Source organism: Entelurus aequoreus, linkage group LG25 (assembly GCF_033978785.1).
Source record: "Entelurus aequoreus isolate RoL-2023_Sb linkage group LG25, RoL_Eaeq_v1.1, whole genome shotgun sequence".
Classification (NCBI taxonomy): Eukaryota; Metazoa; Chordata; class Actinopteri; order Syngnathiformes; family Syngnathidae; genus Entelurus; species Entelurus aequoreus.
This window is the reverse complement of record NC_084755.1, coordinates 10,902,863-10,928,345: the sequence shown is the minus strand read 5'-3', so window position 1 is coordinate 10,928,345 and position 25,483 is coordinate 10,902,863. Positions and strand designations below refer to the sequence as shown.

At 34.8% G+C, this 25,483-nt stretch overlaps 2 protein-coding genes across 2 annotated transcripts in view; one reads left to right on the top strand and one right to left on the bottom strand.

Moving 5' to 3' along the window:
- LOC133642599 (Na(+)/H(+) exchange regulatory cofactor NHE-RF2-like) overlaps nucleotides 1-25,483 on the top strand; it is a 118,652-nt gene that overhangs the window by 81,896 nt on the left and 11,273 nt on the right. The window contains 1 exon segment of the mRNA XM_062036887.1: nucleotides 16,922-17,155. Within this exon segment, the coding sequence (XP_061892871.1) occupies nucleotides 16,922-17,155 (234 nt within the window).
- The window catches only part of LOC133642601 (deoxyhypusine synthase-like), a 122,612-nt gene continuing 112,249 nt past the window's right edge, over nucleotides 15,121-25,483 (bottom strand). The window contains exon 10 of the transcript XR_009824553.1: nucleotides 15,121-15,138. The gene's annotated coding sequence lies outside the window, so the exon portion shown is untranslated. The remainder of the gene's footprint in view (nucleotides 15,139-25,483) is intronic.

Sequence of the window (25,483 nt, the reverse complement as noted above, 5' to 3'; positions counted from 1 at the left end):
ATAGATGGCAGCCAGACATCAGGGGGTGACCATGGGGTGCAGAAAGGTTATGTTGCCTTGCATCCCTTCTCTTTCTCTCTCTCTCACACACACACACACACACACACACACACACACACACACACACACACACATTCTTGTATTTGATACCTTCTTGAGACCTCCAAAAAATGCCGACCTCTTTATAGGACCACCCTTTCTAGATATATAAAGATGTGTATTTACAACATTAATAATAAATACATACTATGCAAATATAAAAAAAACTTGTGAAAAATGAGTTGGAATTTCACAAGAAAAAGGTCACTATTTCACAAGAAAAACTTAGAATTTTGGCATTATTATAATAAAAGTCGTCATTTTACTCAACGCAAGTCAAAATTTGACAAGAAAAACTGAACATTTGTGCAATATTATGATAAAAGTTGGAATTTTACTCAATAACAGTCGCCATTTTACGAGAAATACTTAAATGTTGGCAATTTTATTAAAAAAGAGTCGTAGTTTTACCCGACAAAAGTCACAAGTTTGATAAGAAAACTTTAAAATGTTGGCAATATTTTAATACTTATCGGAATTTTATAACACAAGTCGTAATTTTACTCAGCGCAAGTCAAAATTTGACAAGAAAAACTGAACATTTGTGCAATATTATGATAAAAGTTGGAATTTTACTCTAACAGTCGCAATTTTCCAACAAAAGCTTAAAATGTTGGCAATTTTATGAAATGAGTCGTAGTTTTACTCGACAAAAGTCACAATTTTCTAAGATAACTTGAACAGTTTGGCAATATTATCATAATAATCGGAAATTTTACTTGGTAAAATGATGACAAAAGTCATAATTTTACTCAAAAATGTTTACTTTTGTATGCACATTAAATCAACAAAAAAATCCCGACTTTGGAGCAATGTTCACAGACTCTAGTATTTGGCTCTATTAGATGCAAGGATTTTTCTGTATTGGGACCATGATTTCGGTCCTAACTTGTTCACACCTCATATGGAAGGTACTTGTCCTTGTTGATGACTCAAGAAGGGTAGAAACACAAGAACACACAAACACACGCACCCAAGAAAATCTTACAATGTTGGCAATTTTATGAAGAGTCGTAGTTTTACCCGACAAAAGCCACAATTTTAAAAGAAAACTTTAAAATGTTGGCAATATTTGAATAATTATCGGAATTTTATAATAAAAGTCGTAATTTTACTCAACGCAAGTCAAAATTTGACAAGAAAAACTGAACATTTATGAAATATTATGATCAAAAATTGAATTTTACTCAATAACAGTCGCCATTTTACGAGAAAAGCTTAAATGTTGGCAATTTTATTAAAAAAGAGTCGTAGTTTTACCCGACAAAAGTCACAATTTTGATAAGAAAACTTTAAAATGTTGGCAATATTTTAATACTTATCGGAATTTTATAACACAAGTCGTAATTTTACTCAACGCAAGTCAAAATTTGACAAGAAAAACTGAACATTTGTGCAATATTATGATCAAAGTTGGAATTTTACTCAATAAAAGTCGCAATTTTACGAGAAATGCTTAAATGTTGGCAATTTTATGAAAAGAGTCGTAATTTTACTCGTCAAAAGTCGCAATTTTATAAGAAAACTTTAAAATGTTGGCAATATTTTAATAATTATCTGAATTTTATAATAAAAGTCGTAATTTTACTCAACGGAAGTCAAAATTTGACAAGAAAAACTGAACATTTGTGCAATATTATGATCAAAGTTGAAATTTTACTCAATAACAGTCGCAATTTTACGAGAAATGCTTAAATGTTGGCAATTTTATGAAAAGAGTCGTAATTTTACTCGTCAAAAGTCGCAATTTTATAAGAAAACTTTAAAATGTTGGCAATATTTTAATAATTATCTGAATTTTATAATAAAAGTCGTAATTTTACTCAACGCAAGTCAAAATTTTACAAGAAAAACTGAACATTTCTGCAATATTATGATCAAAGTTGGAATTTTACTCAATAACAGTCGCAAGTTTACAAGAAAAGCTTAAAATTTTTGCAATTTTATGAAGTCATAATTTTACTCGACAAAAGTCACAATTTTATAAGAAAACTTTAAAATGTTGGCAATATTTAAATAAAATCGGAATTTTATGATAAAAGTCGTAATTTTACTCAACGCAAGTCAAAATTTTAGAAGAAAAACTGAACATTTGTGCAATATTATGATAAAAGTTGGAATTTTACTCAAAAACAGTCGCAATTTTACAAGAAAAGCTTAACATTTTTGCAATTTTATGAAGTCATAATTTTACTCGACAAAAGTCACAATTTTATAAGAAAACTTTAACCTGTTGGCAATATTATAATAACAATCAAAATGTTACTTGGCAAAATTATGATAAAAGCCATAATTTTACTCCAAAAAATTCACTATTTTACAAGAACAACAAAAAAATTGGCGATATTGTGATAAAAGTCAGAATTTTATATGACACGTCACCATTTTGCATTCAAAAGTAATCATTTGACATAAAAAAGTAATAATCTTACGAGAAAATATTGCAATATTACAGAAGCAGAAAGAATATGAGGAATTGTTCCCAAATTTATAAGCAAAAAGTCGACACATTGTGAGAAAAGGACTGCTTTTAGTTAATTTTTATATTTTTTGTCTGTAATTGATTTGTAATCTTCCTTATTTACTTCAAGTTATTACAGTATGTCTATATATACATATTTATTAGATTTTTTTAAATTTTTGCCAAAGGGGGCACATTTCAATTTCTTACACACACTTGTTATTTCATATGTTGACCAAAGGGGGAGCACTTTTAAAACAGACACAGTCAATTTGAAAAATCCCTCCTTTTTTGGGACCACCCTCATTTTGATAGATTTCACCACCAGGGGTGCAAATGAGACATTCTCTATTAGATGCAATGGTTTTCTGTATTGGGACCATGATTTATGTCATCACTTGTTCACACCTCCTCATATGGAAGCTACTTTTCCTTGTTGATGTCTCAAGAAGGGTAAAAATACAAGACACACACACACACACACACACACACACACACACACACACACACACACACACACACACACACACATTGTTGTATTTGATACCTTATTGAGACCTCCGGACCAATAAGGACCACCCTTTCTAGATATATAAAGATGTGTATTTACAACATTAATAATATATACATACTATGCAAATATAAAAAAGTTTGTTGTGAAAAATGAGTTGGAATTTCACAAGAAAAAGGTCACAGTTTCACAAGAAAAACTTAGAATTTTGGCAGTATTGTAATAAAAGTCATCATTTTACTCAAGTCGTATTTTTACCCGACAAAAGTCACAATTTTATAAGAAAACTTAAAAATGTTGGCAATATTTTTAATAATTATCAGAATTTTATAATAAAATTCATAATTTTACTCAACACAAGTCAAAATTTTACAAGAAAAACTGAACATTTGTGCAATATTATGATCAAAGTTGGAATTTTACTCAATGAGTCGTAATTTTACAAGAAAAGCTTAAAAATTACGCAAATTTTATTAAGAGTCATAATTTTACTCGCCAAAAGTCGCAATTTTATAAGAAAGAAAAGAATATGAGGAATTGTTCCCAATTTTATAAGAAAAAAGTCGACACATTGTGAGAAAAAGACTGCTTTTAGTTATTTTTTTATATTTTTTGTTTTTAATTGATATTTAATAGGGATGTCCGATAATATCGGCCTGGCGATATTATCGGCCGATATATGCGTTAAAATGCAATATCGTAAATTATCGGTATCGGTTTTTTTATTATTGGTATCGGGTTTTTTTTTGTGGTTTTTTTTTGTTTGTTTTTTTTATTAAATCAACATAAAAAACACAAGATACACTTACAATTAGTGCACCAACCCAAAAAACCTCCCTCCCCCATTTACACTCATTCACACAAAAGGGTTGTTTCTTTCTGTTATTAATATTCTGGTTCCTACATTATATATCAATATATATCAATACAGTCTGCAAGGGATACAGTCCGTAAGCACACATGATTGTGCGTGCTGCTGGTCCACTAATAGTACTAACCTTTAACACTTAATTTTACTAATTTTCATTCATTACTAGTTTCTATGTAACTGTTTTTATATTGTTGTACTTTCTTTTTTATTCAAGAAAATGTTTTTAATTTATTTATCTTATTTTACTATTTTTTTTAAAAAGTACCTTATCTTCACCATACCTGGTTGTCCAAATTAGGCATAATAATGTGTTAATTCCACGACTGCATATATCGGTTGATATCGGTATCGGTTGATATCGGTATCGGTAATTAAAGAGTTGGACAATATCGGAATATCGGATATCGGCAAAAAGCCATTATCGGACATCCCTAATATTTAATCTTCCTTATTTACTTCAAGCTATTACAGTATGTCTCTATACATATTTATTTGATTTTTTAAATTAATTTGGGTCAAAGGGGGCACATTTCCATTTCTTACACACACTTGTTATTTCATATGTTGACCAGAGGGGGAGCACTTTTAAAACCGACACACAGTCAATTTGAAAAATCCCTCCTTTTTTGGGACCACCCTCATTTTGATAGATGTCACCACCAGGGGTGCAAATGAGACATTCTCTATTAGATGCAATGGTTTTCTGTATTGGGACCATGATTTATGTCATCACTTGTTCACACCTCCTCATATGGAAGCTACTTTTCCTTGTTGACATCTCAAGAAGGGTAAAAAAAACAAGACACACACACACACACACACACACACACACACATTGTTGTATTTGATACCTTATTGAGACCTCCGGACCAATAAGGACCAGCCTTTCTAGATATATAAAGATGTGTATTTACAACATTAATAATATATACATACTATTAGGGCTGAACGATTTCAGGAAAAAATCTGATCACGATTTTTCTGACAGAAATTGCGATTTCGATTTTGACTCACGATTTCTTTTCAAATCAAGCTTCAGTAACAGTAACAGATTTAAAACATGACAAAAAATGATATACCATGAAAACATTAAATGCTATGTAATGCAAGGATGAATACTAAAAGGTAAGAATTGCTTCAAACATGTATTTATTAAGAAACATGCATGTACATTCTCCAAAGTTCTTGACCAACAGCAGTTATTAAAAATAAAGAACTAAAACCAGTACAAAAACCTTAATTATGTTAAGATAAATAAAAAAGTTTAAGTTAAATAAAATACAAAACAATTCCAACACAAAAAGCAATGCTTAATATATAATAAGAAAAACAAAATTCAACAACTTCAATAAAGGAAAAAAAGGATCCTGACCTTATGTAAACAGTCTTATACTCAAGTAGGTAGGTCAGTCTTTTATGGCTCAAGAGAGCTAGCCTATCAACATCTATAGCAGCAATTCAAGTACTTTATTCAACCCTGGAAGAAACCTGAACAATATTTTAAAGTGAAATTGAAAAGTAATGGTAATAAAGAAAATACTATTACAAAAACAAAATGACCCAACCTCTGCCCTTCTGAAAAATATGTCAGACATTAAAATAGGTGGGTCATTCATTTACCGCTTAGCAGCACCCAAATATTGCACATCTATTCTGTTAACAATAGAACGGCTGCTCTTCTCATAAGGAGTTATACTGGCAAACGACGCTGTAATTGTGGTATGTTTGCTACAATGGGCTGAATCGCTCGGGGTTGACTTTTCACCGGACTTTTTGGTCATACATTCGTCGTGTAACTGCCGGTGGTGATTTTTCAAGTGCCGGAATAAATTAGTCGTGTTGCCTTGGGATGTGGCGACTTTGGCCCGACAAGTTTTACAAAGTACCTGTTTCTGATGCACATCTGAAGTTTCGAAACCGAAGTAGTCCCAAATGACAGACGTGCTGCTCTTCTTCTGTATTAAAACTAAATCCTCCTCCACTTCTGACCCGGCGGCAGCAGCCATTTCCTCCAGGACGTTTGTTTCTTCACCAAAGTTGTTAGTGGGCGTGTACGCGGTAGCCTCGTCAATGGCCGCCTCTGATTGGTTAGCGTGACGGCATGCCCTGCTCACAAGTAGTTTACCACTTCTGATTGGTGAGTTTGACAAGGCATGAGAGTAGCACGAGCAGGCTGCATATACACAACAGACATGTCAGCCAGGAGAGCTAAATAACGTTCGTCTAAAACCGAAGCCTTCACGATCTCAAGATTGAGACTTCTGAAATCGCAATTTCGATCTGAAAACGATAAATCGTTCAGCCCTACATACTATGCAAATATAAAAAAGCTTGTTGTGAAAAATGAGTTGGAATTTCACAAGAAAAAGGTCACAGTTTCACAAGAAAAACTTAGAATTTTGGCAGTATTATAATAAAAGTCATCATTTTACTCAAGAGTCGTATTTTTACCCGACAAAAGTCACAATTTTATAAGAAAACTTAAAAATGTTGGCAATATTTTTAATAATTATCGGAATTTTTTAATAAAATTCATAATTTTACTCAACACAAGTCAAAATTTTACAAGAAAAACTGAACATTTGTGCAATATTATGATCAAAGTTGGAATCTTACTCAATGAGTCGCAATTTTACGAGAAAAGCTTAAAAATTATGGCAATTTTATTAAGAGTCATAATTTTACTCGCCAAAAGTCGCAATTTTATAAGAAAACTTTTAAATTTTGGCAATATTATAATAATAATCGAAATTTTACTTGGGAAAATTATGACAAAAGTAATCATTTTACTCAAAAAATGTCACTATTTTACAAGAACAACAAAAAATTTGCGCTAACGTGATAAAAGTCAGAATTTTATATGACACATGTCACCATTTTGCATTAAAAATGAATAATTTTACATAAAAAAGTAATCATCTTACGAGAAAATATTGCAATATTACAGAAGCGGAAAGAATATGAGGAATTGTTCCCAATTTTATAAGAAAAAAGTCGACACATTGTGAGAAAAAGACTGCTTTTAGTTATTTTTTTATATTTTTTGTTTTTAATTGATATTTAATAGGGATGTCCGATAATATCGGCCTGGCGATATAATCGGCCGATATATGCGTTAAAATGCAATATCGTAAATTATCGGTATTGGTTTTTTTATTATCGGTATCGGTTTTTTTTTTGTTTTTTTGTTGTTGTTTTTTTATTAAATCAACATAAAAAACACAAGATACACTTACAATTAGTGCACCAACCCAAAAAACCTCCCTCCCCCATTTACACTCATTCACACAAAAGGGTTGTTTCTTTCTGTTATTAATATTCTGGTTCCTACATTATATATCAATATATATCAATACAGTCTGCAAGGGATACAGTCCGTAAGCACACATGATTGTGCGTGCTGCTGGTCCACTAATAGTACTAACCTTTAACAGTTAATTTTACTAATTTTCATTCATTACTAGTTTCTATGTAACTGTTTTTATATTGTTGTACTTTCTTTTTTATTCAAGAAAATGTTTTTAATTTATTTATCTTATTTTACTAATTTTTTTAAAAAGTACCTTATCTTCACCATACCTGGTTGTCCAAATTAAGCATAATAATGTGTTAATTCCACGACTGCATATATCGGTTGATATCGGTATCGGTTGATATCGGTATCGGTAATTAAAGAGTTGGACAATATCGGAATATCGGATATCGGCAAAAAGCCATTATTGGACATCCCTAATATTTAATCTTCCTTATTTACTTCAAGCTATTACAGTATGTCTCTATACATATTTATTTGATTTTTTAAATTAATTTGGGCCAAAGGGGGCACATTTCCATTTCTTACACACACTTGTTATTTCATATGTTGACCAAAGGGGGAGCACTTTTAAAACCGACACAGTCAATTTTAAAAAATCCCTCCTTTTTGGGACCACCCTCATTTTGATAGATGTCACCACTAGGGGTGCAAATGAGACATTTTCTATTAGATGCAATGGTTTTCTGTATTGGGACCATGATTTATGTCCTCACTTGTTCACACCTCCTCATATGGAAGCTACTTTTCCTTGTTGACGTCTCAAGAAGGGTAAAAAAAAACAAGACACACACACACACACACACACACACACACACACACGTAATAACTCCCAGCTGTGCAAGCTAACAGGAGTTCTGTCATTTTGCCCAATCTTACATTTCTTTTCAATTGTTCTAATTGTCTCTTTCAATTCTCCTGCTGCATCTAATTAGACGTTACCTCCCCCACACACACTCCCTCCTTGCACATTTTCCTTCCTTCTCTCCCGTGCTTGTTTCTGGCATCAAGGTGGCCCGTTTTTAAACACTTTATATTGTCTTTCCGGTCCTGGCAAGGACACATTGAGTGAGGATGGGGAGAATCAGAAGGGATTCATGAGGCTGAAATGGAACCATATGCACATGCTGTGTTGCATTTGGGGACGTCCACACGGGAAGTTTGGTTTCGGGGTATGGTGGGAACTTTTATAGATCTTTTTTTTTTACTCTGGACTTCATCACAGAAGCAAGACCAAACTGCAGAATGCAGTCGAGTTTGGCATGGGAGGATTGTTGTTGATAATTGTTCAGAGGGAGGTCAAATCGATCGTGTGCCGCCTTTTTTCTAGGAAAATTATTCATTTGATTTTGGAGTTCAGTTAAAATTACAAAACCCAAAAGCAGTGAAGTTGGCACGTTGTGTAAATGGTAAATAAAAGCAGAATACAATGATTTGCAAATCCTTTTCAACTTATTTTCAACTGAATAGACTGCAAAGACAAGATATTTAATGTTCCAACTGGAAAACTTTGATATTTTTTGCAAATATTAGCTCATTTGGAATTTGATGCCTGCAACATGTTTCAAAAAAGTCCAAATACTCAAAGTATTTGGACTCCCATGTTCCTAATTCATTGATTTGTCTGTTAGACACAAACTTTATTCATTATTAACTTTATTCTCATAATGGTTTTAATTGTTTTCCAATATTAGAACTTTTTCCTAAGAAATGATGGCTTTGTATGTAAAAATCTTAGTCTTCTTTGACTTTTTTCTTAAATATTTAAGTGTTATTCTTGTGAAAAAAAATTTTAAAAATTCCCAATAATATGGGTTTTTTTCAACTTATGATAGTGCAACTTTTGAAATGACAAATGTTCTTCTAAAATAAAATAAAATATTTTAATATATCAATATTTAGCCATTTTTTTCTGCAATACAGGTGTTTTGTTGTAAAATGACAGCTTTATATTTCAATATTTGTAGACTTTTTTTTAATAAAACCTGTTCTTGCAATATAGTGGCTTTTTCATTTAAATGAAAATATTTTGACTTTTTTTATTTTGAAGACAACTTGTTCTTGCCATAGTGTGAAGTCATCCTCACAAAAATGTCAATAATATTTTCCTTGTACTGTAACATTTAAGATCTTGATATATTTTGTAAAGTTTGTCAATTTTCTTTAAAATATTATTTAAAAAATTATAGTAATATTTCAACTTTTCTGTCATAGAATTACCACTTTATTGTAAAAATGACTTATTTTCTCAAAGTATTCGGACTCCAAGTTCCTAATTCATTGATTTTTCTGATTATTCATTAATAACTTTATTTTCATAACGGTTTGAATTGTTTTCCAATATTAGAACTTTTTCCTGTGAAATGATGACTTTTATGTAAAAATCTTATTCTTCTTTGACTTTTTTCTTAAATATTTAAGTGTTATTCTTGTAAAAATACCACTTTTTTCCCACTACAATGGCTTTTTTTCAACTTATGATACTGCAACTTTTGAATGACAAATGTTCTTCTAAAATAAAAGCTATTATTTTAATATATCTATATTAAGCCATTTTTTTCTGCAATATAGGTGTTTTGTTGTAAAATGACAGCGTTATATTTCAATGTTTGTGGACTTTTTTTAATAAAAAACCTGTTCTTGCAATATAGTGGCTTTTGCAAATTGCAAATCCTCCATTTAAAGGCCTACTGAAACCCACTACTACCGACCACGCAGTCTGATAGTTTATATATCAATGATGAAATCTTAACATTATAACACATGCCAATACGGCCGGGTTAACTTATAAAGTGACATTTTAAATTTGCCGCTAAACTTCCGGTTCGAAACGCCTCTGAGGATGACGTATGCGCGTGACGTAGCCCGACGAACACGGGTATGCCTTCCACATTGAAGCCGGTACGAAAAAGCTCTGTTTTCATTTCATAATTCCACAGTATTCTGGACATCTGTGTTCGTGAATCTGTTTCAATCATGTTCATTGCATTATGGAGAAGGAAGCCAAGCAAGCAAAGAAGAAAGTTGTCGGTGCGAAATGGACGTATTTTTCGAACGTAGTCAGCCACAACAGTACACAGCCGGCGCTTCTTTGTTTACATTCCCGAAAGATGCAGTCAAGATGGAAGAACTCGGATAACAGAGACTCTAACCAGGAGGACTTTTGATTTGGATACACAGACGCCTGTAGAGAACTGGGACAACACAGACTCTTACCAGGATTACTTTGATTTGGATGACAAAGACGCAGACGTGCTACTGTGAGTATGCAGCTTTGGCTTTTTTTTGCGTATGTACGTAACTTTTTTAAAATATATAAGCTTTATGAACCTTGGGTTAGGTGAACGGTCTTTTGGGCTGAGTGATTGTGTGTGTTGATCATGTGTTTGAATTGTATTGGCGTGTTCTATGGAGCTAGGAGCTAGCAGAGGAGCTAGGAGCTAGCATAACACGTACCGTACCGTAAGTGCGCGTCACGTACGTAACTTTTTAAAAATATATAAGCTTTATGAACCTTGGGTTAGGTGAACGGTCTTTTGGGCTGAGTGATTGTGTGTGTTGATCGGGTGTTTGAATTGTATTGGCGTGTTCTATGGAGCTAGGAGCTAGCAGAGGAGCTAGGAGCTAGCATAACAAACACGCAGGTGTTATTATGCAGGATTAATTTGTGGCATATTAAATATAAGCCTGGTTGTGTTGTGGCTAATAGAGTATATATATGTCTTGTGTTTATTTACTGTTGTAGTCATTCCCAGCTGAATATCAGGTACCGTGAGTATGCAGCCTTGGCTGCTAAACATTCGATAACTTGACCGTATGTGCGCGTCACGTACGTAACTTTTTAAAAATATATAAGCTTTATGAACCTTGGGTTAGGTAAACGGTCTTTTGGGCTGAGTGATTGTGTGTGTTGATCAGGTGTTTGAATTGTATTGGCGTGTTCTATGGAGCTAGGAGCTAGCAGAGGAGCTAGGAGCTAGCATAACAAACACGCAGGTGTTTTTATGCAGGATTAATTTGTGGCATATTAAATATAAGCCTGGTTGTGTTGTGGCTAATAGAGTATATATATGTCTTGTGTTTATTTACTGTTGTAGTCATTCCCAGCTGAATATCAGGTCACCCCCGGCTCTCACAGCATCTTCCCTATCTGAATAGCTTCAACTCCCCACTAGTCCTTCACTTGCACTTTACTCATCCACAAATCTTTCATCCTCGCTCAAATTAATGGGGAAATTGTCGCTTTCTCGGTCCGAATCTCTCTCACTTCATGCGGCCATCATTGTAAACAATAGGGAACTTTGCGTATATGTTCAACTGACTACGTCACGCTACTTCCGGTAGGTGCAAGCCTTTTTTTTATCAGATACCAAAAGTTGCAATCTTTATCGTCGTTGTTCTATACTAAATCCTTTCAGCAAAAATATGGCAATATCGCGAAATGATCAAGTATGACACATAGAATAGATCTGCTATCCCCGTTTAAATAAAAAAAATTCATTTCAGTAGGCCTTTAAATGAAAATATTTTGACTTTTTTTATTTTGAAGACAACTTGTTCTTGCCATAGTGTGAAGTCATCCTCACAAAAATGTCAATAATATTTTCCTTGAACTGTAACGTTTAAGATCTTGATATATTTTGTAAAGTTTGTCAATTTTCTTTCAAATATAATTTTAAAACTGATGGTAATATTTCAACTTTTCCGTCATGGAATTACCACATTATTCTTGTAAAAATTACTTATTTTCTCATAATAGTTGGACTTCATGTTCCTAATTCATTGATTTTTCTGTCAGAAACAAATTTTATTCATTATTAACTTTATTATCATAACAGTTTTAGTTGTTTTCCAATATTATAACTTTTTCCTGAGAAATTATGGCTTTGTATGTAAAAATCTTATTCTTCTTTGACTTTTTTCTTAAATATTTAAGTGCTATTCTTGTAAAAAAAATATAAAAAAAATTCCACTAATATGGCTTTTTTTCAACTTATGATACTGCAACTTTTGAAATGACAAATGTTCTTCTAAAATAAATAAAAATATTTTAATATATCAATATTTAGCCATTTTTTTCTGCAATACAGGTGTTTTGTTGTAAAATGACAGCTTTATATTTCAATATTTGTAGACTTTTTTTTAATAAAACCTGTTCTTGCAATATAGTGGCTTTTTCATTTAAATGAAACTATTTGGCCTTTTTTTATTTTGAAGACAACTTGTTCTTGCCATAGTGTGAAGTCATTCTCACAAAAATGTCAATATTTTCCTTGTACTGTAACATTTAAGATCTTGTTATATTTTGTAATGTTTGTACATTTTCTTTAAAATATTATTTAAAAAATGATGGTAATATTTCTACTTTTCCATCACAGAATTACCACTTTATTGTAAAAATTACTTATTTTCTCGAAGTATTTGGACTCCATGTTCCTAATTCATTGATTTGTCTGTTAGACACAGACTTTATTCATTATTAACTTTATTCTCATAATGGTTTGAATTGTTTTCCAATATTAGGACTTTTTCCTGTGAAATGATGGCTTTTTATATAAAAACCTTATTCTTCTTTAAATTTTTTCTTAAAATGTTTAAATGTCATTCTTGTAAAATTACCACTCTTTTTCAATAATATGTTTTTTTTCCAACTTATGATACTGCAAATACATATCCTTTTCTAATGACAAATGTATGTCTTCTTAAATTAAAACTATTCTTTTAAAGGCCTACTGAAATTTTTATTTTTTATTTAAACGGGAATAGCAGATCCATTCTATGTGTCATACTTGATCATTTCGCGATATTGCCATATTTTTGCTGAAAGGATTTAATAGAGAAAATCGACGATAAAGTTCGCAACTTTTTCTCGCTGATAAAAAAAAGCCTTGCCTGTACCGGAAGTAGCGTGACGTCACAGGAGCTAGTATTCCTCACAATTCCCCATTGTTTACAATGGAGCGAGAGAGATTCGGACCGAGAAAGTGATGATTACCCCATTAATTTGAGCGAGGATGAAAGATTCGTAGATGAGGAATGTTACAGTGAAGGACTTGAGAGGCAGTGATGGACGTATCTTTTTTCGCTCTGACCGTAACTTAGGTACAAGCTGGCTCATTGGATTCCACACTCTCCTTTTTTTATTGTGGATCACGGATTTGTATTTTAAACCACCTCGGATACTATATCCTCTTGAAAATGAGAGTCGAGAACGCAAAATGGACATTCAGTGCCTTTTATCTCCACGACAATACATCGGCGAAATGCTTTAGCTACGAGCTAACGTGATAGCATCGTGCTTTAACTGCATATAGAAACAAAAAAATAAAGGATAGAAGGAAGGATAGATAGAAAATCAACAATGCTATTAAACCGTGGACATGTAAATACACGGTTAATGCTTTCCAGGCTGGCGAAGGTTTACAATGCTGTGCTAACGACGCCATTGAAGCTAACTTAGCAACTTAGCAACGGGACCTCACAGAGCTATGCTAAAAACATTAGCTCTCCACCTACGCCAGCCAGCCCTCATCTACTCATCAACACCCGTACTCACCTGCGTTCCAGCGATCGGCAGAAGGACGAAGGACTTCACCCGATGCGTTTGGCGGCCCGGAGACGTAGGAAGTCAAGGTGAGGTCGGCGCGGCTAGCGCGGCTAGCGCGGCTAGCGCGGCTAGCGCGGCTAGCGCGGCTAGCGCGGCTAGCGCGGCTAGCGCGGCTAGCGCGGCTAGCGCGGCTAGCGCGGCTAGCGCGGCTAGCGCGGCTAGCGCGGCTAGCGCGGCTAGCGCGGCTAGCGCGGCTAGCGCGGCTAGCGCGGCTAGCGCGGCTAGCGCGGCTAGCGCGGCTAGCGCTCCAACAAAGTCCTCCTGGTTGTGTTGCTGTAGTCCGCTGCTAATACACCGATCCCACCTACAACTGTCTTCTTTGCAGCCTTCATTGTTCATTAAACAAATTGCAAAAGATGTCCAAAATACTGTGGAATTATGAAATGAAAACAGAGCTTTTTGTATAGGATTCTACGGGTACCATAACTTCCGTCACTCTGACTTCGTCACGCGCATACGTCATCATACAGCGACGTTTCAGCCGGATATTTCCCGGGAAGTTTTAAAAGTCACTTTATAAATTAACCCGGCCGTATTGGCATGTGTTGCAATGTTAAGATTTCATCATTGATATATAAACTATCAGACTGCGTGGTCGGTAGTAGTAGGTTTCAGTAGGCCTTTAATATATCAATATTTAGCCATTGTTTCTGCAATATAGGTGTTTCGTTGTAAAATGACAGGTTTTTATTTCAATATTTTTGACTTTAAAAAAAAATAAAAACATGTTCTTGCAATATGTTGGCTTTTGCAAATTGCAAATCCTCCATTTAAATGAAAAGTGTTCTATTAAATCCACAGCATTTGTCTGAATATTTTGCCTTTTTTATTTTGAAGACAACTTGTTCTTGCAATAAAATTCTCACAAAAATGTCAATATTTTCCTTATACTGTTACATTTAAGATCATGTTATATTTTGTAATATTTGTAAATTTTCTTTTAATATTTAAAATATAATTATGTTAATAATTCTACTTTATTTATTACTTTACTACCTAACACAAACACATCCAGACCAGTGTTTTATGTCCCAAAACAAAGTAAGCTAAGATGACGTGAAGTCCAAGAATACGTTCACATTGAAACAATTGACAAATAATAAATAATCCTGCATGTTGCAGAGAATGTGAAGTAGAGTGCATGTTAATACCTGGCAGGTGATAGCAGCAGTGTGTGGGTGGTAAATCACTGTAATTGCGCCACAGACATGGAGGCCCAATTATAGCAATGCTATAAATATCCTCATCTGTGCTTGGGAGTGCTGACAGTGATGTGCTGCAAATGGGAAATCAAATAGAATGAATTAAAACAAATATAGAACAAATGAGGAAACACACACTTCAACTAAGCACCACTAGCCATGACTCACACCATTTAACAGAAACGATGAACTCATCATTGTGTTATATTTGAATGGAACTCTTGAATCAAAGATAGTACAAAACCAGCGAAGTTGTCACGTTGTGTAAATGGTAAATAAAAACAGAATACAATGATTTGCGAATCCTTTTCAACTTGTATTCAATTGAATAGACTGCAACTGGAAAAGTTATTTTATGCAAATATTAGCTCATTTGGAATTTGATGCCTGCAACATGTTTCAAAAAAGCTGGCACAAGTGGCAAAAAAGACTGGGAAAAGTTGAGGAATGCTCGTCAAACGCTTATTTGGAACATCCCACGGGTGAACAGGCTAATTGGGAACAGGTGGGTGCCATGATTGGGTATAAAAGCAGCTTCCGTGAAATGCTCGGTCATTCACAAACAAGGATGGGGCGAGGGTCGCCACTTTTTTTTAACAAATGCGTGAGCAAATTGTTTAAGAACAACATTTCTCAACGAGCTATTGCAAGGAATTTAGGGATTTCACCATCTACGGTCTGTAATATCATCAAAAGGTTCAGAGAATCTGGAGAAATCACTGCACGTAAGCGATGATATTACGGACCTTCGATCCCTCAGGCGGTACTGCATCAAAAAGCGACATCAGTGTGTAAAGGATATCACCACATGGGCTCAGGAACACTTCAGAAAACCACTGTCAGTAACTACAGATCGTCGCTACATCTGTAAGTGCAAGTTAAAACTCTACTATGCAAAGCCAAAGCAATTTATCAACAACACCCAGAAATGCTGCCTGCTTCGCTGGGCCCGAGCTCATCTAAGATGGACTGATGCAAAGTTGAAAAGTGTTCTGTGGTCTGACGAGTCCACATTTCAAATTGTTTTTGGAAACTGTGGACGTCGTGTCCTCCGGAACAAAGAGGAAAAGAACCATCCGGATTGTTCTAGGCGCAAAGATGAAAAGCCAGCATCTGTGATGGTATGGGGGTGTATTAGTGCCCAAGGCCTGGGTAACTTACACATCCGTGAAGGCGCCATTAATGCTGAAAGGTGCATACAGGTTTTGGAGCAACATATGTTGCCATCCAAGCAACGTTATCATGGACGCCCCTGCTTATTTCAGCAAGACAATGCCAAGCCACGTGTTACAACAGCGTGGCTTCATAGTAAAAGAGTGCGGGTACTAGACTGGCCTGCCTGTAGTCCAGACCTGTCTCCCATTGAAAATGTGTGGCACATTATGAAGCCTAAAATACCACAAAAGAGACCCCCGGACTGTTGAACAACTTAAGCTGTACATCAAGCAAGAATGGGAAAGAATTCCACCTGAAAAGCTTCAAAAATGTGTCTCCTCAGTTCCCACACGTTTACTGAGTGTTGTTAAAAGGAAAGGCCATGTAACACAGTGGTGAACATGCCCCTGTGACAACTTTTTTGCAATGTGTTGCTGCCATTAAATTCTAAGTTAATGATTATTTGCTAAAAAAAATTTAATTTCTCAGTGTGAACATTAAATATCTTGTATTTGCAGTCTATTCAATTGAATAGAAGTTGAAAAGGATTTGGATATCATTGTATTCTGTTTTTATTTACGAATTACACAATGTGCCAACTTCACTGGTTTTGGGGTTTGGTAAATGACCACAAACACATCATGGCAATCCTGAGTGTGAAAACTCATTCCTGACAATTAACTGGCGATGTCAATCTCGCAGGCGGTGCAGACACAGGTGGAAGAAGCCCCCACAACCACCCACCAAGCCCGGTCGAGGCTCCACGGCGACCCCACAGAGTTTGCTCCTCGCCTGTGCCACCTGGTGCGGGCGGACACTCGCTACGGCTTCAACCTACACAGCCATCGGTCCAGACCTGGCCAGTACATCCGCCTGCTGGACGCCGGCTCGCCTGCGGACCAGGCCGGACTACGACCTCAGGACCGAATCGTTGAGGTAGAACACACTCAAGTTTGTTTATCAGGACAACAACAAGTTCATTTTTTTAAAGACCTATTAAGAAGTACTAGTCAAAGATCCTCTATAAGGCTGTAAAGGTTTAATATTTTAGTTCTGAATATGAAGTCTCTTTTCCACATATAAAAGATCATCATGAGCAGTTTTTAGCCTCGTTCCCATGACCTTTGCCCTCTCCGGCTGTACGTCAGACGCCAAACTGCAATATCTCATACTGTTGAAAGAAGTTCCAAACATCCTACATGTTCTGTGCTATTTATGACATTCTTAATGAAAACCTTCTTGAGACCCCTGAAAAATGCCTACCTCTTTAGGACCAGCCTTTCTAGATATATAAAGATGTGTATTTACAACATTAATAATATATACATACTATGCAAATATAAAAAAGCTCGTTGTGAAAAATGTTTAGGAATTTCACAAGAAAAAGGTCACAATTTCACAAGAAAAACTTAGAATTGTGGCAGTATTATAATAAAAGTCGTCATTTTACTCAACGCAAGTCGTAATTTTACAAGAAAAATTGAACATTTGTGCAATATTATGATAAAAGTTGGAATTTTACTCAATAACAGTCGCAATTTTACAAGAAAAGCTTAAAATGTTGGCAATTTTATGAAAAGAGTCGTAATTTTACTCGACAAAAGTCACAATTTTATAAGAAAACTTAAAAATGTTTATGTATATATTTTAATAATAATCTGAATTTTACTTGGCAAAATTATCATAATTTTACTCAAAAAAATCTCACTATTTTACAAGAACAACAAAATTGGCAATATTGTGATAAAAGTCTGAATTTTATATGCCACATGTCACCGTTTTGCATTAAAAATGTATAATTTTGTATAGAAAAGTAATAATTTTACAAGAAAATATTGCAATATTACAGAAACATCAAGAATATGAGAAATTGTTCCCAATTTTATAAGAAAAAAGTCGACACATTGTGAGAAAAAGACTGCTTTTAGTTAATTTATTTAAGTTTTTTGTTTGTAATTGGTTTTTAATATTCATTATTTACTTCAAGTTATTACAGTATGTCTCTATATACATATTTATTTGATTTTTTTAAATTAATTTTGGTCAAAGAGTCATTTCAATTTCTTACACACACTTGTTATTACATATGTTGACCAGAGGGGGAGCTCTTCAAATTTTTACACACACTTGTTACTTCATATGTTGACCATAGGGGGAGCACTTTTAAAACCGACACACAGTCAATTTGAAAAATCCCTCCTTTTTGGAACTACCCTAATTTTGATAGATTTCACCACCGGGGGTGCAAACGAGATCTCAATTTTTTTGTTTTTTGTAACGTGCTCAAGGCCGATGACAAAGGAGTCACGGACCACAGATGGCCCCTGTGCCGCACTTTGGGCAACCCAGCTGTAGAAGCTAACTGTTAATGGCCACTATAGTCTTAGTAGCGTAGTGTATTTATTCATCCTATGGTCACATATGGGACGCGGGTTGTCTTACGTCAGCACCGGAAATCGTAAAATCAGCTGTTCACCTGACGGGTTTTTTTCGGGGATGAATAGGGAAGTCCTTCTTTAGCTGCCGTCTTGTTTTATCATATATTGCTGCCTTTGCACCTGTCAATGTTTACTTTTGTATGCACATTAAATCAACAAAAAAATCCCGACTTTGGAGCAATGTTCACAGACTCTAGTATTTGGCTCTCTATTAGATGCAATGTTTTTTCTGTATTGGGACCATGATTTATGTTCTAACTTGTTCACCGGTCCTTATATGGAAGGTACTTTTCCTTGTTGATGTCTCAAGAAGGGTAGAAATACAAGAACACACACACATTCTTGTATTTGTTACCTTCTTGAGACCTACAAAAAATGCCTACCTCTTTAGGACCACCCTTTCTACATATATAAAGATGTTTATTTACAACATTAATAATATATACATACTATGCAAATATAAAAAAGCTTGTTGGGAAAAATGAGTTGGAATTTCACAAGAAAAAGGTCCCAATTTCACAAGAAAAACTTGGAATTTTGGCAGCATTATAATAAAAGTCGTCATTTTACTCAACGCAAGTCAAAATTTTAGAAGAAAAACGGAACATTTGTGCAATATTATGATAAAAGTTGGAATTGTACTCAAAAACAGTCGCAATCTTACAAGAAAAGCTTAAAATGTTGGCAGTTTTATGAAAAGACTCGTAATTTTACTTGGCAAAAGTCACAATTTTATAAGATAACTAACATTTTGGCAATATTATAATAATAATCGGAAATTTTACTTGGTAAAATGATGACAAAAGTCAGCATTTTACTGAAAAATGTTTACTTTTGTATGCACATTAAATCAACAAAAAAATCCCGACTTTGGAGCAATGTTCACAAACTCTAGTATTTGGCTCTCTATTAGATGCAATGGTTTTTCCGTATTGGGACCATGATTTCGGTCCTGACTTGTTCACCGGTCCTCATATGGAAGGTACTTTTCCTTGTTGATGTCTCAAGAAGGGTAGAAATACAAGAACACACACACACACATTCTTGTATTTGTTACCTTCTTGAGACCTACAGAAAATGCCTACCTCTTTAGGACCAGCCTTTCTAGATATATAAAGATGTGTATTTACAACATTAATAATATATACATACTATGCAAATATAAAAAAGCTTGTTGGGAAAAATGAGTTGGAATTTCACAAGAAAAAGGTCACAGTTTCACAAGAAAAACTTGGAATTTTGGCGGCATTATAATAAAAGTCGTGATTTTACTCAACGCAAGTCAAAATTTTAGAAGAAAAATTGAACTTTTGTGCAGTATTATGATAAAAGTTGGAATTGTACTCAATAACAGTCGCAATCTTACAAGAAAAGCTTAAAATGTTGGCAATTTTATGAAAAGAGTCGTAGTTTTACTTGGCAAAAGTCACAATTTTATAAGATAACTTTAACATTTTGGCAATATTATAATAATAATCTGAAATTTTACTTGGTAAAATGATGACAAAAGTCAGCATTTTACTCAAAAATGTTTACTTTTGTATGCACATTAAAGCAACAAAAAAATCCCGACTTTGGAGCAATGTTCACAGACTCTAGTATTTGGCTCTCTATTAGATGCAATGTTTTTTCTGTATTGGGACCATGATTTATGTTCTAACTTGTTCACACCTCCTCATATGGAAGGTACTTTTCCTTGTTGATGTCTCAAGAAGGGTAGAAATACAAGAACACACACACATTCTTGTATTTGTTACCTTCTTGAGACCTACAAAAAATGCCTACCTCTTTAGGACCACCCTTTCTACATATATAAAGATTTGTATTTACAACATTAATAATATATACATACTATGCAAATATAAAAAAGCTTGTTGTGAAAAATGAGTTGGAATTTTACAAGAAAAAGGCCCCAATTTCACAAGAAAAACTTGGAATTTTGGCATCATTATAATAAAAGTTGTGATTTTACTCAACGCAAGTCAAAATTTTAGAAGAAAAACGGAACATTTGTGCAATATTATGATAAAAGTTGGAATTGTACTCAATAACAGTCGCAATCTTACAAGAAAAGCTTAAAATGTTGGCAGTTTTATGAAAAGAGTCGTAATTTTACTTGGCAAAAGTCACAGTTTTATAAGATAACTTTAACATTTTGGCAATATTATAATAATAATCGGAAATTTTACTTGGTAAAATGATGACAAAAGTCATCATTTTACTCAAAAATGTTTACTTTTGTATGTATGCACATTAAATCAACAAAAAAATCCCGACTTTGGAGCAATGTTCACGGACTCTAGTATTTGGCTCTCTACTAGATGCAATGTTTTTTCTGTATTGGGACCATGATTTATGTTCTAACTTGTTCACACCTCCTCATATGGAAGCTACTTTTCCTTGTTGATGTCTCAAGAAGGGTAGAAATACAAGAACACACACACATTCTTGTATTTGTTACCTTCTTGAGACCTACAAAAAATACCTACCTCTTTAGGACCACCCTTTCTACATATATAAAGATGTGTATTTACAACGTTAATAATATATACATACTATGCAAATATAAAAAAGCTTGTTGTGAAAAATGAGTTGGAATTTCACAAGAAAAAGGTCCCAATTTCACAAGAAAAACTTGGAATTTTGGCGGCATTATAATAAAAGTCGTGATTTTACTCAACGCAAGTCAAAATTTTAGAAGAAAAACGGAACATTTGTGCAATATTATGATAAATGTTGGAATTGTACTCAATAACAGTCGCAATCTTACAAGAAAAGCTTAAAATGTTGGCAATTTTATGAAAAGAGTCGCAGTTTTACTTGGCAAAAGTCACAATTGTATAAGATAACTTTAACATTTTGGCAATATTATAATAATAATCTGAAATTTTACTTGGTAAAATGATGACAAAAGTCAGCATTTTACTCATAAATGTTTACTTTTGTATGCACATTAAATCAACAAAAAAATCCAGACTTTGGAGCAATGTTCACGGACTCTAGTATTTGGCTCTCTATTAGATGCAATGTTTTTTCTGTATTGGGACCATGATTTATGTTCTAACTTGTTCACACCTCCTCATATGGAAGGTACTTTTCCTTGTTGATGTCTCAAGAAGGGTAGAAATACAAGAACACACACACACAGCTCAGGTGTTTCCTAAGAGGATTCCCTAGAGAAGCAGACCTGTGCAGCTCATATTAATTATGGCAGAGAAGTCAGTGCATTGTCACGAGTGTGTTAACGAGGCACAAAACATGACACCTGTTGTTGTTGCGCCAAAAAAAACCATGCTTGTTTGCTTCTGATGCCGTGACAAAATGGACGACCAAACGAGCGAGTCTTTATTGTCATCTACTTTGTCCCTTAATGACCTGCTCAGTCTGCACATGCACCGTTTCGCCACCTTTTTTTTAAATTTGTGACAGCAGCACTATGAAGGTCCACACCAGGACACAAGACATGCGACACCAGCTTGGAAACCAAGGAGACACATTAATAATTTGTGTTCATGGTGAACTTTGCATTTGTAAAAGTGCCTGCCACACCGAGGACAAAGTCTAGACAGCAGCACATGTACTGTGTGTACTATGTTCTAAATGTAGTTCTATGTTCTGTGACTGACCGCTGAACCGTCCAGTCTTCGGCCTCAAATCGGCTTCAGATTTCAAGGATAGCCTGAAAAAGATAAGCTGTACCAAAAAGGACGGAGCTTTACTGAATGGGATACTGTAGCACCTGTCACTAACGCAACATGAAGAGTAAAGGTTTTGGCTTAAAGTGTGTACCGACTCCAAGATCCTCTATTTGACAGGAGCGCTCTGCTGTTTTTTAAGACCTACTGCAAAAATTCTAGGTCAAATATCCTTGAAATATCAGGAGAAATCTGCTGTTTTTTGAAGAGCTACTGCAACATTCGTAGTCAAAGATCATCTATATGACGGGACCGCTCTCGTCAAAGATCCTGTATGTGACAGGAGCACTGTGCTATTTTTGAAGACACACTGCAAACATTGTGTCAAAAGTTTGTCAATATGAGGGAAGCACTCGGTTGTTTTTGAAGAGCTGCACATTTTTTAGTCAAAGATCCTCTATATATTAGAAGCAATGTGCCTCTTTTTGAAGAGCTACTGCAAAATTCTTAGTCAAAGATCCTCTGTGACAGGAGCAATCTGCTAATTTTGAAGACCAACTGCAAAATTCTTAGTCAACGATTCTCTATTCATTAGAAGCAAAGTGCTGTTTTTGAAGAGCTCCTGCAAAATTATTAGTCAAAGATCCTCTGTGACAGGAGCAATCTGCTAATTTTGAAGACCAACTGCAAAATCTTTAGTCAAAGATCCTCTACATATTAGCACCAATGTGCTGTTTTTGAAGAGCTACTGCAAAATTCTTAGTCAAAGATCCTCTGTGACAGGAGCAATCTGCTAATTTTGAAGACCAACTGCAAAATTCTTCGTCAAAGATCCTCTATATATTAGCAGCAATGTGCTGTTTTTGAAGAGCTACTGCAAAATTCTTAGTCAAAGATCCTCTGTGACACACAGGAGCAATCTGCTAATTTTGAAGAGCAACTGCAATTTTTTTTGTCAAATACCCATGTGACAGGAGCAATCTGCTGTTTTTGTCAAAGATTGTTAATATGACAAGAGCACTTGGTTGGTTTTAAAGAGCTGCAAATGTTTTTAATCAAAGATCCTCTATGTGACAGGAGCAATCTGCTAATTTTGAAGGCCTACTGCAAAATTCTTGGTCAAATATCAGGAGAAACCTGCTGTTTTTTAAGAGCTACTGCAACATTCTTAGTCAAAGATCATCTATGCGACAGGACCGCTCTGCTGTTTTTGAAAACCTATCGAAAAATTATTGGTCAAAGACCCATGTGACAGGAGCAATCTGCTGTTTTTGAAAACCTACCGAAAAATTATTGGTCAAAGACCCATGTGACAGGAGCAATCTGCTGTTTTTGAAGACATACAGCGAAATGTTTTGGCAAAGATAGTTAATATGACGAGAGCCCTCGGTTGTTTTTAAAGAGCTGCAAATGTTTTTAGTCAAAGATCCTCTATGTGACAGGAGCAATCTGCTGTGTTTGAAGACTAAGTGCAAAATTCTTAGTCAAAGATCCTCTATGTAATAGAAGCAATCAGCTAATTGTGAAGGCCCACTGCAAAATTCTTAGTCAAAGATCCTCAAAATATCAAGAGAAATCTGCTGTTTTTGAAGAGCAACTGCAACATTCTTAGTCAAAGATCAACTATGTGACAGGACCGCTCTGCTATTTTTGAAAACCTACTGAAAAATTAATGGTCAAAGATCCATTGTGTGACATAAGCACTCTGGGGTTTTTTTTTTTCCAAAATTCGTGGTCAAAGATCCTGTATTTGACAGGAGCAATCTGCTGTTTTTGAAGACATACTGCAAACATTTTTGTCAAAGATTGTTAATACGACAGGAGCACTCGGTTGTTTTTGAAGACCAACTGCAAAATTCTTAGTCAAAGATCCTCTATGTAATAGAAGCAATCTGCTGTTTTTGAAGAGCTACTGCAAAATTCTTAGTCGAAGATCCTCTAAGTGAGCGCTATGCTGTTTTTAAAGACCTACTGTAAATTTCCTGGTCAAAGATCCTCTATGTGACATGAGTGTTCTGCTGTTTTTGAGTATCCTATAGGTGAACAGGCTAATTGGGAACAGGTGGGTGCCATGATTGGGTATAAAAGTAGATTCCATGAAATGCTCAGTCATTCACAAACAAGGATGGGGCGAGGGTCACCACTTTGTCAACAAATGCGTGAGCAAATTGTCCAACAGTTAAAGAACAACATTTCTCAACCAGCTATTGCAAGGAATTTAGGGATTTCACCATCTACGCTCCGTAATATCATCAAAAGTTTCAGAGAATCTGGAGAAATCACTGCACGTAAGCGGCAAGCCTGTGACTTTTGATCCTTCAAGCGGTACTGCATCAAAAAGCGACATCGGTGTGTAAAGGATATTACCACATGGGCTCAGGAACACTTCAGAAAACCACTGTCAGTAACTACAGTCCGTCGCTACATCTGTAAGTGCAAGTTAGAACTCTACTATTCAAAGCCAAAGCCATTTATCAACAACACCCGGAAACGACACCCGGCTTCGCTGGGCCCGAGCTCATCTAAGACGGACTGATGCAAAGTGGAAAAGTGTTCTGTGGGCTGACGAGTCCACATTTTCCAAATTGTTTTTGGAAACTGGACTTCAAAGAGGAAAAGAACGATCCGGACTGTTCTAGGCGCAAAGTTAGTCTGAGAGGAGAGCTGTGCTGTTTTTGAGAACCGATTGCAAAATTCCTTTGCTCTGCTCTTTTAGAAGACCTACTGCAATTATTACGCCCTTCACAGATACTTAACATGACAGAAAAACAGCTATTTCTGTGTAACCACAGAAATAGCATGCTATTTTTGATAGGGATGTCCGATAATGGCTTTTTTGCCGATATCCGATATTGTCCAACTCTTAATTACCGATACCGATATCAACCTATACCGATATATACAGTCGTGGAATTAACACATTATTATGCCTAATTTGGACAACCAGGTATGGTGAAGATAAGGTCCTTTTTAAAAATTAATAAAATAAGATTAATAAATTAAAAACATTTTCTTGAATAAAAAGAAAGTACAACAATATAAAAACAGTTACATAGAAACTAGTAATTAATGAAAATGAGTCAAATTAACTGTTAAAGGTTAGTACTATTAGTGGACCAGCAGCACGCACAATCATGTGTGCTTACGGACTGTATCCCTTGCAGACTGTATTGATATATATTGATATATTG